This window comes from Grus americana, chromosome 1 (assembly GCF_028858705.1).
Source record: "Grus americana isolate bGruAme1 chromosome 1, bGruAme1.mat, whole genome shotgun sequence".
NCBI classification, from domain to species: domain Eukaryota; kingdom Metazoa; phylum Chordata; class Aves; order Gruiformes; family Gruidae; genus Grus; species Grus americana.
This window is the reverse complement of record NC_072852.1, coordinates 132,019,345-132,034,514: the sequence shown is the minus strand read 5'-3', so window position 1 is coordinate 132,034,514 and position 15,170 is coordinate 132,019,345. Positions and strand designations below refer to the sequence as shown.

The window sequence follows — 15,170 nt, the reverse complement described above, 5'->3', positions numbered from 1 at the left end:
CACTCAATTCTACCACCTCTACTTATATTTTAAAATCAGAAATACAATTACGCCTTTGCCTTTTAAGAATAGTTGGTCACATTGAACACTTAGCAATAATTTTAACACTTTCCCCAGGCTGTTTGTATTAGTCTCAGAGATAACAAGGCCATATCGCAGTCCAGTCTGAAGTCCAACAACTCAGTCTTGAAGTACTTTGTATAAGCTAATTTAGCAATAAAAATTCTCAGGCTCATTCCTGCATATCTGTAGGACAAAAACTGTCAATGCAAAAATGCCACTGAAAGAAGGTCATTAAAACCTTCCCCAAGGATGTGACTAAGCTCTTCCCATGCTCCTGCCATTGGCTTGGCCATCTCCTTTACCTTCTATGGTGTCTCTTGGGATGTGGTAGATCTGAATTTCCCCTCCAATGCAGCTATTGCCTTTGAAGTCCGTGGATGGGCTTACTGGAGACATTCTGTTACGCACAGCCTTAGCATTTGTAAGGCTTTTTCCTCCTATTTCCGTGGGATAACCTAAAACCCTTTTTTAGATGATAGAAGAAGAATCTTGATATTTTTCTGCCATATTTTATAGCTTCTGTATGAAGAGCTATGCATGCAATGAGCGCTTTTTTTTTTTTGCCTGTCATTTACATCAATATGTGTACATTCTGCAGATTTTTTTACCCCATACGAATATTTTACATGGATCAAGAAACCTATTTACTCTTCTCATTTCTCATCCAGTTTGCAATAAAAATATCTTCAGAAAAGAAGAGTAATGAAAGAAAAAGTGGATATAGAAATAGCTTCAGAGTGCAGTAATCAAATAAAGTCATCTGATCAAATAAAGGGCTTATCGTGGTCCCTGAGCCCTGTCACGAACTGTCTGCACACAGTAGTCTCAGATACCTGACCCAGAGCTGCCTGAAATCAGCGGAAAGATTTCTTCCACTTATTAAAATGCCCTATGGCCCAAGTGCCACTGCTAGGTTACTCTCATCTTACGCTCTAAATCAATCTACTTCACAAGCCCACTGCAAGAAAAAATGTAAGAGTAGGTAGGCCAGAAAAAAAGGCAGCTGTTGTGCGTGCATGTTCGCTGGTGTCCCAGCACCTTTTTTCCGTAAAAGCCTCTCTCCACCTCCATCCCCAGCCTCCTGAGGGGAGGGAGGGCTGGCAGGAAAGGGGTGCATTTTCCTCCACTGCTCCCATTTCTCCTTTGTTACGCTCTTGGGTGTAACATTGGACCCAAGGCATCAAGCAAAATGCCTTGAGTCCAATCTGAGTGCTCGTCTCCACCGAGTGGTGGGGCTGTGCACATGTACCTAGGTATCTCCAGGTCCTTTTATCTCTTCTCCCCCATTTTCCCCTCTTTCACCATCCTGAAACTAAGGTGGGTCCTGACACCAACCCTCCTATACCCATCCCTGTGTCATGGGAGAGCCTGTCATCAGAGGATCTGCAGGACAGCGCTGTCCTTCAGAGCTCTGCTCAAACTGTGCTCAATCACCTTGCTCATTCAAGGCATAGTAGAGAGTAAAACTGCTTAATTACAAATACAGTTTGATAACACCAAGACCCTTGTAGGCTGGGTGATCAGAGATAGTGCTGCACTTGCAGAAATGAGGGTTTCTTTATAATGATATTGCACTTGGAAATACGAGGAGACTGGCTTTTTCAGAAAGCTTAGGTAGCACTGCTTTGCACAATATATTCTTGTTGCTATTGCTCTTGCCCTTGGAATCAATACTGGGGAAAAGCAACGCGCAATTCCTTCGCAGATATTTTTAGAGCGCTGAATATACTATCAATTTCAATTCTGTCACTGACAGTTATTTTTAATTATGCTGGTTTAGGTTATGAATTAAAAGTTATTTTAGCATGCCAGTAATATATAAAGAGTTATATAGAGAAACAAATATAACCTTTTAGATAAAAGTTTAAGAAAGGGGCTACAGGATCTCACATATAACCTCAGAAAAACAGTCTTCAGGGGAAAATTATTGATGCTCAGATCAAAGATCAGGGACTGGATTCTTGAGTGCATTTTATCTACTACATTTTGTGCTACAGAGATCTAGGACCAGAGCCAGGATAACTCATCATGCAGAATTGTTTACTGACAGTTTTCACATTGAAACACAGTTTTTTTAACCGGACATATGATGGTTGAAATTGGCTGAGCTTGTTTTCGCGTTATTCTATTTTTTCCCCTGTTTCTTGAATCATAGAATCACAGAATAGTTTGGGTTGGAAGGGACCTCAAAGATCATCTAGTTCCAACCACTCTGCCATGGGCAGGGACACCCTCCACTATACCAGGTTGCCCAAAGCCCCATCCAACCTGGCCTTGAACACTGCCAGGGATGGGGCAGCCACAGCTTCTCTGGGCAACCTGTTCCAGGGCCTCACCACCCTCACAGTGAATCTGAATCTCCCCTCTTTCAGTTTAAAGCCATTACCCCTTGTCCTGTCACTACATTAAATTTGATCAGAAGGAAGTTCAGAAATGGGTCAAATGACTGATGATCTTTCATTCTGCCAGGTGAAAGGCAAGAGGACTTTGGCAGAGAACATTGCAGATAATGGAGGTTTGCGAGAGGCTTTCAGGGTAAGTAGATGAAAAATATCTGAAACATAGTATTATTTAAAAAAAAGCTGTGGTTAGGCTCCATGTTGCTGAAAAGCACTCAGTATCTCTTTCTTACCAGGCATACAGGAGATGGATTGCAGAAAAGAGGGGAGGAGAAGAAGAGCCTTTGCTTCCAGGCCTTGAGTTCACACACAACCAGCTTTTCTTTCTGAGTTACGCCCATGTGAGTAGTACAAATGTGTTTCAAGTTCCCATCTATTAATCTGCACAACGTACAGTGCAGAGATGAGACTGCTTTGTTTCAACACCAGCCAAACCCAGACTTTTCAGGGTATCAGCAGAGACTTCTCCCAGGACTATTATTTCTTTTCTCTTTCTCTCTTTGTTCTCATCTAACCATGGTGCTAGAACTGCTGAAATTGCTCTTGGTTTTGCACAGCGTTGTCATGGCAGCTTTCTTTCCTCTCACTGCTTCCCTCCGCTGCAAGGCTCTTCTTGCATGTATTGACTCCTTAACCTCTTTCCATTTTAGATTCCCAATTTTCTGGTGCTTGCCATATGCAGCAGTTTCTGACTGCTTCCACCACAGACTCCTGTTGCAAGCATACCTTCACCATTCTTTACTGAGCATGTTGTTCAGGGAAACTAAACAGTAGTGAGATTTTTAGAGAACAAGAGAGAGAATCAGAAATTATTTATTTGGTTAAAAGAGTTGGGACAAACTCCCTACACAAGGAGTAAGAGTTGGGCTATAAAACTTTGCCCACCAGTTGAAGGAATGAATCATCTAAAACTGAAGAAATGGGACCCAATGCAACCAATATTGTTTTATAACCAACCCTAGCTGAAAATCACTTCTCTGCCAAAAGTCAGTGTAGCAGCTGTGTATGGGTCTATGGCCAGTTAAGCTTGACAACATTCACCAATGAAAAGACTTCACTTTGGTTGTTTACGCTGAGTTGAGTTTTACACTGTGTCGTTTTTCCCCTGGGAAAACCTTGAAGCCATATGGAAGCTCTGGGGTCTTACAGGACCACTGCAGGAGTCATATGTCCAGCGGACCTTCTGAGGGAAGGTACATGCACAGTGAGAGCAGTGCATGCCAGCTACCCTTGAGCTCAGCTTACTTCCGCAGAGCTCAGGACACTCAACAGACTCATTCAAACTGCCAGGGCTGTCTCCAGCCAGCCAAAATTGCAATGAAGTCCACACGTCCTGTGGGCAGTCTGGCCTAAAGGATTTTGTCGACAGGAAATATTCAACACAGGGGCTTAGGTAAGGCAGGGGCTGCTTAAAAGAGATTTTTCATGCAATGGGTACAGCATAAGAGGGATTACTCAGTTGTGCAAATATTCTGCAAATACCCTGTTTTGTGCTCACTACAACTGGGTCAAGTATCGTATTAGGAATAGTGAATGGGGGACCACTGATGGAAACTTGAAAAATGTGTAATTTCAAAAGAAACCTACATTCCAACATAGAACAAGTGTGTCAGGTAGTGTAGCTGCCATTCTAGAGATGATAAGCATCATTACATGTACCTTCTATACACATTACATAGCTTTGAAACCATGAAGTATTGGTAATCATTAAGCGTCAGATGCTGCAGCACAAGCTGAAAAGCAAGCCACCGTTAAAGACAACCTCAAAAAAAAACCTACTAAAGTGACTATGATTAGATGATGGGAATGAGTAGGTGGAGAATAACAGTGGGTGGAGACTGGATCCAGTAAGGGATTTGAAAAACAAGAGAATATACCAACGAAAACTGCAAGTTAGCAAAGGTGAAACAAAATAGGAGTTCATGGTGTCTTTCTATTTTGTGCATTGTGTAAGTCATAGGCATCTTAAGAACGGAAACATTACATTCGACTTTACTTCCAAAGTCATCCCAGATAACATGCCTATTTCTGCTTTTTATCTTTTATTAGGTAAGATGCAACTCCTTTAGACCAGAATCTGCGAGAGAGCAAATATATATTGGAGCTCACAGCCCTCCTCAGTTCAGGTAGTGCCAATAATGTATTTACTTGGTATACACACAGAATCAATCACTGCAGCACACAAGTGCAGAAATTTAGCATGTTAAGAGGGGTTTAAGAGCAAATACAAAATTGGACTGTGCTCTTGGCTTAGATTGAAATTGAACTGTTTCTATTAGCTTATCTTTCACTATTACAAATGCTCTTCTGTAAAAATGAGGGTCTTGCATCTACCTTCAAAAGCAGTTGAACCAGAACACATTCTGATCCCTGTGATGTTCTATAATCATGCCCTGAGTATCTATAATATCTAATCTATCACTTTATTTTTTTCTACACAATTCTACTTTAGAAAACAATGAATATTAGGAGGGTCCTTGATTTAATCTACCTGAGTTCATTAAAATCTTTAAAGTGAGTACCTTGAATTATGTTGACAATGCAAAGCAAAACATGCCCTGTAAATTCAGTTCAGGATTGAACTCTTGAGTTGCCCTTCAAGAGACACTTTGCTTGAAGGAGCTGTGGTAGTCCAGCCGTAATAGCATGTCTGTCTCCTTGACCAAAAGGACCCCCACAGGCTCTTCTAACCACCGACACCCCTGAACTTCAAGAAAGAAAAGCTGGAATGGGAGGAAGGTTTAAAGGCTTCATAAGAATTAGGAAGCCAGAGTTTATTTCTCTGCTTCTCCGCAGAGTTTGTGTGACCAAGAGCAAGTGTTTTTCTGTTGGGATTCATGTCAGTTGTATTTACTTATCTGAGAATTGTGCGTTTGTCCTCAGTCAAGTGCTACATTACCTTCACAGGAGAGTTGTGAGGTTGCTTCACAGGTACTCTGACATATTCCCTTGACACAGCTGCGCCAAAGCTGAAGATATAAACATGGCACGCATAACACACCTTAGGCTACTTATAACCAGAATGGGTTAAGAAATAATGGAACTGGAAACATGATGACACAAGTTTAATATAAGCCAGCATTGCAGATGTGTATGCTTGGTCTTGGTAGACTTCCATAGTCTGCATTGAAACCTGCACTACTGTACCTTTGCACTACCTGTTACACCAGCTAGCAAGGGTAAAACTAGTGCAGTATGCAAATCTGTATGCCTTTTAACAATGAAAAATACATCATGACAATGAGGACAGAAGTATCAGGCTGATCATCAGCCTACAGAGCAATATTTTTTTTCTAATTCTTACCCTTGTTAAGATTTTGGTAAAATAACCATCTCTTGCCTTTTAAAGTCCTCAGATTGATTTACCTATATATATATTTATATATTCCGAATCATTACATAGCTACAGTCCCATGAGATGATGCAAATCACAAAATATACAGGGAAATCTGGGTCTAGAGCATTCATGAGGAAAGCTCATGAAGGAATCGGGCTAAGAAAGAAAATTCCAGAGAAGATTAGATGAATTCGGGGTCTAGAAAATACAGACAAAACTTTTTCTTAGTTTTGATGTGAGATATTCAGAATAGGCTTCTGTTTCAGACCTGAAGAGAAACTGTGATGCTTGTCTCTTCTTGTAAATCCTATCAACTGGGCTAACAAATTATATTATCTATTTCCCACAACTTTGCTTCATTTATGTCCCAAGACCATTATAACAGCAGTACAGCTAGTTTCAACATTGACAGTTCCTGCTATCCAAAAAGCCCAAACAGCCCTTTTTAAAGTCATTATGAAAGGTAAGTATAAAAGATTATAGAAATGAGCAACACATATCCTGAGCATAGGTGTGTGCATCTGAGCTAGTCACCCCAGGTTCTCTTCACAGTCAAAAAAGAATAGGCATTTTGAAATACATACATACACACAAAAATGCGTGCACACACGTATAATCTTCTGTAAGTAATAAATTTGGATTATTTATACTCTGCAAGTACATCTTTCTATTGACTGCTAAGGGATCCCAGGGTGACCCATTCAGGGGAAGGTGTCTCTGCTGTAGTTCAATGGGATGAAATCCAGACAGCCCACTCTGATTCCACAGTTAATGTGTGACAATATCAAACCATGGGTAGAAAAGTCATATGCATGGACACATAAAGATCTTTTGCTGGCTAGATTCTGGTTTTATTTATTTTTAATTGGCAGATTTTCAGTATTAGCAGGTGTCTTCACCATTTTTGAATGCCTATTTCAGAGTGAAATCCCTGGCATGGCAGGCAGAACTCCCAACAACTTCAGCAGCAGTTCTGCATGACCAGCTCTTGCTGTTCCAGTCCCTGAATATGTATTTGCAATGTTTTTACAGTAAAGCTGTATATCTTATTTGAAGCCTGACATCATTTTGTAATTCACCCAACAAAACTGACCTTTAGACATTTTTGCACCAGCTGACTGCAAATTTTCTTACCCACAGAAAGTCTAATCAATGTAATAAGAATGTTTTCTACCACGCTGAGCTACGCTGAGAAGCTGATTGTCTGCAATGGAGAAAAACGCCTTCCCACTGCATAACAAAGAGGGTGGAAAGGCATACAATTAATATCTCAGTAGATACTTTTCTGCTTTTACCTTGGGATAATGTTTACTTTAATACTATTGCAAATTTCACGTTAGTAAATTCCAAGATGCTTAAAAGCATAGGAAAAATCACCAAACACCACAATCCTAATCTAGAAATGGTAAAATAATAATTTCTGACAGCATGAAATAATACAGACATGAAGGCAGGAGCCAAGGATGACTGCATACAAAGAGCGAGCTCTTCCCCTGTGCCTGAAGGTGCCAGTCTGGGATGCAGACGCATCGTCTAGCTTGTGCGAGGCAGGATGTGTGGCTCTTTCAGTATCCCTCTCTCTGTGGTGGAAGCAAGAGAGCTTGGGAGCTGATCAGGGCAGAAGCCTCAGAAAATACATTCCCAAAATATCAGAGGAGTGGAGGTGCTCACAGGTGTAAGGCTGAGGTGGCCAGTAGGAAAGGCTCTGCCTGCTCCCCAGCCTCAGGCGGCAAAGTCCCAGGGAGCCAGCGTGTGTGTGCGTGTGTGCGCGCGTGCGTACATGGGTGTGCAGCGGGTGTTGTTACAAGAATCTGTCCAGCATGAGCTAAATCAAGCCACTTCCAGCACAACCACAGCGTGTGCTTACGTGCTCCTGCCTGCTGGACTGCAGCGGTTGGGCAGGTGCCGGAAGAAGGATCCCACCGTGCAAGGCTGCCGCTGATCTCCCACCTTTGCTGCCAAAATTGTTCTAAACGACCTAGTATCCACAAAACGCGATTGGTTTTGGTTGAGTTTCTAGCAAAGTAAGATGATTCTCAAAGCACCAAATAAAATAGAATTGTCTTCACATTAACTTTAAGTGGGAGTGCTTCTCCTGAACTTTTTTTGTTTTATTTGTGGAAAAATGACATGGAAAGCCTGAAAATTCAGCCTGAAGTGAACACGCAGAAACACTTGCAGTCCTGTAGTGTTTAACAGAGGACAACCTGCATGTCAATCGCTTTTCTTTTTGCAGAGTTATCGGTGCCATGAGCAACTTTGAAGAGTTTCGTAAAGCTTTCAATTGCCCAACAAACACGACGATGAACCGAGGGGCAGAATCCTGCCGGCTGTGGTAGACATCTCTTCCAGGTCTGCTGTCGAGAGGGGTCTGCAAAGTGAACTGCTGCACCTGAGCTCAAGCCCACTGCTAGACTATCAGAATAATGTTCTGCAGTCTGGAGAGGCGTTACTTCAAATGCATCTTCCTTATCCATGCTGATGACCTGCATGGATCTAATCACTCTCTATTCAGAGCCTAGAAACATTTGAAATAGAAGAGGATAGATTTTCTTTAACAATAATAAAAAAGGGAACTTCTTTTATCCATAAAACTGCTCTTGCTCATCTGCAGTTGCATTGCTGTTGATGGATAACTGCCATTATCAATTCTAATTCCTGATTTATAGCTGAGCAAGAGGTAAATGCTAAAATCCAGTTTTAATCTATTGCTCTGCAAGGGTGCTAAGCAGAATGCTCCCCCACAAAATTTATTCTTTCTGGATGAAGAAATTCACGAGACCTGCTATAAAGCCAGCTCTGATCTGCTGTGTGATGCAGCATTTTCATAACTTAAGCTGTCACTGCCCAGCGTGCCATAAACGATGTTGCATGATGTAAAAACACAAGACTTTATATAAATTCGGTTTAATATGTCAGATTAGTGCCTCAGGTTTTGGAGCAATTTCAAGCTGAGAAAGTACCTCATGATTTCCATCTGCTAGGACTACACAAAAAGGATACTTGTCAGATCATGGCCTTTTCTAATTTTAGAACAGCTTATGATAAAAATCAATGTATGGTGAAAATCAGAGGCTTACAGATGGAATTCCCAGCACCATGATACTCAGAAATATTATAGCACTTATTCCTGTTTACGGTGTGGGCAGTTTTTTTTCCAAGAGTGCTTTTTACCTTGTGCTGAAGCTAGCTTCACCTAAATTTATTTTTAAGCCTGTAATACTGTGCCAGTTTTAATTTAGGGATTTCTTAGTGTCAAGGTCTTACAGAGGAACGTAAGTAGTGTGCATGTTTGTCCCCATGTTCTGGACGGGGCAGGGTGACTTGTGATTTTAAGGAAAGAATATGTGATTGAAAAACAGAGTACCAGCAGCACTTAACTTGTCTGGATAAAAGAGCAATTCAGGAGTAGAGGACTTTTAAATGCAGTATACATGCAGGCCAGTTGAGTTTTTCATTTGATTTCTAACACCATTCATAAAAATCCATATTTTATTTCAGCAGAAAAATTTTAACACATAACTACTACTAAGGGGGGAAAAAACCAAAACAGCCTTTTCTTCCCCAACAGAAAGATACATATTTAACTGGTATTTATTTATACCTTGTGCGTTAATTCATTTTTACATGGTGGACTTGATTCAAATGGAGAGAGAGTTTCTTTAGATTGATTTAATTACTGCAAATCTCTGTATGTCTCTGTGGGTATATACTTTTATATATATATTCAAAAATATATAAATTCTTCTATTTGCTTAAATTTTATCAGTATAGAAATGTTAGTAAGATAAACTTTTTTTACAAGGATTGGTCAAATATTGTCCAACAATCAAGGTGGAGGAAGATTCACGTGAAGCTAAGTTTTTGCAAATGGAGTTAGTTTCCTATGTTTGTTTACAAAGAAGGGGGACGTCATGGAAGTATAATTTATGGAGGGAGACAGGCCCTCAGGTTACTTTCCAGAGAGAAGGAAGCAGAGACTCCTGAACTCAAGGCACTGTTGCCACTTCTAAGAAACAAAATATTGTGTTTTGGGACCAGGCCTTTCTTTTTTTTCCAAATTTTCCCTGAAAAAGTTGAAGTTTTCTTAAGAGGAAAAGCACTTTTGCTTCCTTCAAGCCAGCTCTGTTCTTGAGTTCCATGGATTGCAGTTTGTCATTTGAATTGCCACAACTAAATTTTTGTCCTAGAGATATTTTTCACATAAACTGTTTAGATGACAACATTTTCATAGAGACTTCCCTCAAACAAGCAGGTATGGGTCTTGAGCTTGCCTACTGATGGGAAAGTTCCTTAGCAAATTGAGTACTGTACTGAATCCATTCCTGTGCTCGTATGAGCACTGACACGACTTGATGTTGGCTGCTTTGGATCAGCAGCACGAAGTTCAGGGGTGATATCCTGGCCCCATTAAAGGTAGTACCAATACGGTCGTTGTCCTCAGAAAAGTCAGGCCATCAACTCAAACACTTATCTAAACTTTCTAAATTACTAGACTATGCAAAACCGGTTTCATAACAGTCAGCTTTGGGTTTTCTAATTTTATCTCTCAGGTCAGAGATCCATTTGCAAGAGCTTCTCTCTCATGGCCGTTTTCCAGTGGGACAGATTCTGTCATTTTGTGGTTTATGAGGTTGTTTCTCTGTACTGGATAGCAATTTCTTCCAAAACGCCTGATGTTCGCTGCCTTAAACATCACTGTTGCTGCTCCTTGCTAGGCTCGGGTCTTTCACATTTAGTACCAAGGATTTTTGATCTGTGGTATACGTATTCCAAACAGCACAGGAACGGCTGCAAAACTGTCTCATCCTCACTAGGGTGAGCACCGATCTCCTACAGCAGGCAGGGGCTGGGTCCTGGGCCAGGGGGATAGCGCGGAGCTGGAGGGTTTGGAGGCAATGCACTAGGAGGGAGGAAGAGGGGACATGGCCAAATTTTGCACCCTGATTTTAGCACTTGAGAGGGGGCCTAGATGCTGCCAGGAAGGACAGAAGTCCTTGCTGCTGACTGGCACACTCATCAGTAGTATCCAGGTTTGGGGAATCCTTGCTGTTGATGCAGGTTTTCAGTGCCTTGGGCTTAGGTCTTGCACATGCCCATGAGAGGATCCTGTCCTGCCTTAGCTGCCTGCTTTTTACCTCAAACCAAACCGCTGATGATGCAATTTATAGTTCACTTTGGAGTCAGCTATTTAGGTACCAGTTGGAAAGCAAAGCAGAAAGTAATGAAATGCATTCTTAAAACTCAGTCACCAAAGGCAGCTAAAGCATAGTGATGGTTTGTGAGGGCTCTTCCCGATGCGTCTGTTTTACCAGACTCCCTGGCCCTGCTTTGCTTTCACATTGTGCCTCCTGGGTCTATGCTGGCAATGCCTTGCTGTGTTGCTATCAGGCTCACTTATTACATCTATGCAAACAGATCATTCATCATATATATTCTTCTCCCAGAGCTTTAAATTGGTGTGGTTTTTTAATTGCCAGTAATTATGTCAGAACTCTTTTTCCTTTAAGCATATTGAGAAATGCTTCTTCCTGTTGACTTGGTAATCTTCTCTTCCAGTGATCAGGAGAGGAAGGATCACCTATGAACAAAATATTTTTACTTCCGTAAATTTGAAGAGATATTTTTGTACTGTGTAGACATAAAGCAACAATCCCTACTCCTGTCCCACATCCCCTTCTTGGGTCCTGAAAATATGTAAACATTCTGTTCTGTTCTGTTCTGTTCTGTTCTATTCTATTCTATTCTATTCTATTCTATTCTATTCTATTCTATATTCTACGCTACGCTACTCGTATTGTATTGTATTGTATTGTATTGTATTGTATTGTATTGTATTCTATTCTATTCTATTCTATTCTATTCTATTCTATTCTATTCTATTCTATTCTATTCTATTCCTACTCTACTCTACTCTACTCTACTCTACTCTACTCCTTTTTTTGGTCCAACCCTGAAAATGCTAAAACACCACCTTACACACTGTGAGTAATTCTGCCGATCGCATTGTGAAAGAGTTAGCTTTACTCACGAGTAGCTGTCTGAAAAGGTGGCTCTGCTATTCACCTGTGCAAACTGCTTCAGTATATAAATGACATACAAGCTGGGTCTTGATGCTGAAGGACCAAAAAACCCAGTTGCATTATAAAGCTGTGCCTTGTGCAGAGGCAGAGGGACTTCAGCATTTAGGTAGGAACGCTATCATGATGCTAAACGTTTGAATTATTTATAAAATAATCAGGTGGTTTTATGTATAACTTTTCATTGAGTATTATTCAACAAATTACATGCTTAGAAGTATATCTCACAACAATGTTTTATATATATATATCTGTCTCCAAAGAAATATTAAAAGCCTGACGACTCAAGAAGCAGAACTAGAGTGAGTTAAAAGGTCTTTCGTGTTTATGTCTTTTCAATCAGTTTTTTTATTTTGCTAGTCAGTCTGTTGTACTTTTTAATATTTCTTCTTGCATAATGCGTTGATTGACTGTTTTAAAGACAGTTGTGTTAGCCAATAAAAGCCAAAGTGATGAAGAATTTTCCTATGTTGCAGTATGGCAAAAGCTACTGTTGAACTCTACAATGTTCCTTCTGTAATATTTTGTCTTTATAAAATGTAATAAAGAGCACAATGACATGGCCCCAGGTTCTCAAGGCTACTGTTACTGCTTGACAGCCTAAGAAGGACCTCTTCTCTCAGAGTCATCTAGCCGTTTCAGCCAGAGTTTATTAAGCTTCACTTGCCTCCACCAATCTGCTGGAGGCAAGTAAAATTAAAATTAAAATTAAAGTTAAAATTGGAGGAACTACTGTGAACGATGGCTGGAAGCTGCAGAAATTGCAGACGGGCAGGTGGCTGAGCTGTCCCAACCATAAGCCGCCAGAGGATAAGAAGGTGTGGGAGAAGATCCACCTGCCTGTCAGCATCACTCTTCTCCTCTTGCCCCAGTCTGTTCCTGTATCGACCCACCCTTTGTAGCCTCACCTGCTTTTCAAATGCTTTTAAGCATTTTCCAGAAGTGTTTTTAATAGGATACCCCTAGCACCATGCCCGAGCTTGAACGGCAGCTCAGCGGCATCTCTTCCCAGCCAGCACAAAGGAGGGTTTCGCTGCCTTCCCAGGCGGGGGGGGGTGACTGCAGGTAGCTTAGCTTGCTGCTCTGCCTCGCCCTGTTCCTCATGAGCCTGACCGAACACTTGCTCAAGGGCTGTTCAGGCGCAGGGACTGTGCCAAGGCCTTACACATCAATAACCACCCTGTTTCTTGGGCTCTGACCAGTTCCCTGACACTGCTCGGGTTCCCATAAGCAGCGGTGCTGCACCCCTTGTGCAACTGTAGCCCTTGGGGACGATGGCTGAAGGTGGCCTTGCCGCATCTTTTGAGTGATGCTCTGTGGCGACGCAGCCTCTCAAAGCCCGTAGCTTTGTGCAGGCAACTCTCCACACAGCTCTTGGATTTGGGGTGGCAGGGAGATTTTGTCTTTGAAAGCCTGCATCAGTTCTGTCGCCTACTTTACAGCGCAGCCTTACCAACGTTTCTACGGGCAAAATCAAAGGTTTGCATGGAGAAAGATGAATGCAAAAAAGCAGAGGTTGGGGTTGGAGCATGAAACCAACCTCAGCACGAGGAAAATGTTTTGCTTAACTCTTGCAGGGTTTGCTGAGCTTGCCGGCATCTTGGAAAGATGCTTTAACAATGGCTGTAGATCACCCTGAGGAATGCAGGGTTTATCTGCTACAGCAAGAGCCCGCTTCACTAGTCAGACAATTTAATCCCATTTAAAATGTAATATATATTAAAAAAAGAAAAGAAATTAAAGATTCCGGAGGGATTCTCCAACACAGCATTATGTTTTATTAAATACTACATCAAAGTTGGAAGTTACTGAGAATCAAGATAATGTGTTACACTAATTTGTGATCAAAGAAAGAGATATAATGATGTAATTTTAATCATCCATAAGCACCATGGCTGAAACAGTTTTACGTACAAGGTTAGATACATACACAGATGCAGACATTAACTGCGGGTGTGAACTTAGACACAGATTTTTAAAAATGTCTCCAAAAATTTTATCACATGCATATCTACTGTTGGAACTGGTGAATAAGTGACCTGTCTAACGAAGCTAGGGGAAAGGCTTCAAAAGGGATTTTAAAACTTTTTCTGCCACAAAGTTTATTTAACATACCAACGCTGCTTTGAGCAATGACAGTGTTGGTTGTTTTATACGGACAATACTCCCCTTCTGAAATGTGAGTAGCAGAGATTTCAGTACAGGAATCTGAAAAAAAATATGATGTCACATCCTCTTACTTCAACTCTAGGGAAGTATTTGGGTAAAACCAGCAATTCCCCCCCTCCCCCCGCCCCCCCATCTTCTGCAATACAGCAATTACAGAAAAATGCATTTATGAATGTATGCCACAGTGCGCAATTAAAAAAAATGCTCTCGTAGAAGATGCAGTTGCCCAAGTGGGCCAGGGGAATGGCTCACAAACTTGCCACATCGTTTCTGCTAAGAGACAAGCCTGAGCGCAGGAGACCTCTCTGCCTTTTAACTCACTGGGAAGTGTGTGGGTGCCACAGCTCAGTCTTTTGCGGGGGTCCCGGCACCGTGCCTGCGCAGAGCTCACCCCATCGGCCAGTGGGCTGGAGGGGCTATCTGCCTTTTCTAGGGTGTCCAGAGACCCCAAAAGGCTCTGTCTGCTATTCTGCCACTGACTCCTAGTTTTATGCATCCTTTTTTCCTTTCTCCCAAGTACGTGTAACAGGCATATAAATCAACCAATCTCCCTATCGTGGCATTTTAAAGGAAAAAAATGGTGCCTTTATAAAAGAATGCAGCATCGCCGCATCTTAAAAACACTGGCATGTTTTGTGGAATAGGGCTGCTCTTAATCGGACAATTTCCAGACATATGTTTCCATGTTATCCTGCTAAAATAGAGCTTCAGTGGTTTGTGTTGGAATGAGGAGAGCAACATATGGAGTGACCTCTGAATAGGATGATAAACAGAAATTAGAAACTCTTTTCTTTAGCATTGTAAATCATGAAAAGATTTTACAAAGCATGAGTACAAGTACTGCTATAAAAGATAATATATATATATATATGGGCACAGCACAGGAAGTCTGTAAGTCTGTGCTATGTAAGTGTATATAAAAATGTCAGAAATATGAATTATTTTGAAATAAATAGAGTCTCAGGGTAGAACTCTGACCCCTCTGACTTCATTGGGTGATTAACATCTGTGGGGTCAGCATTTTACTCCATCTGGATAAATGCACATAGACTTTACTGATTTAAAACTATTTGGGACACACTTTTTCTTCTAGCCAGAAAAAAAATATTCTAGCCTTTGGGA

At 41.3% G+C, this 15,170-nt stretch overlaps 1 protein-coding gene across 1 annotated transcript in view; it reads left to right on the top strand.

The window, feature by feature from the left end:
- The window catches only part of PHEX (phosphate regulating endopeptidase X-linked), a 110,220-nt gene extending 97,787 nt beyond the window's left edge, over positions 1-12,433 (top strand). The window contains exons 19-22 of the mRNA XM_054804785.1: positions 2,533-2,598; positions 2,699-2,803; positions 4,512-4,588; positions 8,036-12,433. Coding sequence (XP_054660760.1) covers positions 2,533-2,598; positions 2,699-2,803; positions 4,512-4,588; positions 8,036-8,138 — 351 coding nt within the window. The 3' untranslated portion in view covers positions 8,139-12,433. The remainder of the gene's footprint in view (positions 1-2,532; positions 2,599-2,698; positions 2,804-4,511; positions 4,589-8,035) is intronic.
- Positions 12,434-15,170: the final 2,737 nt, after the last annotated feature.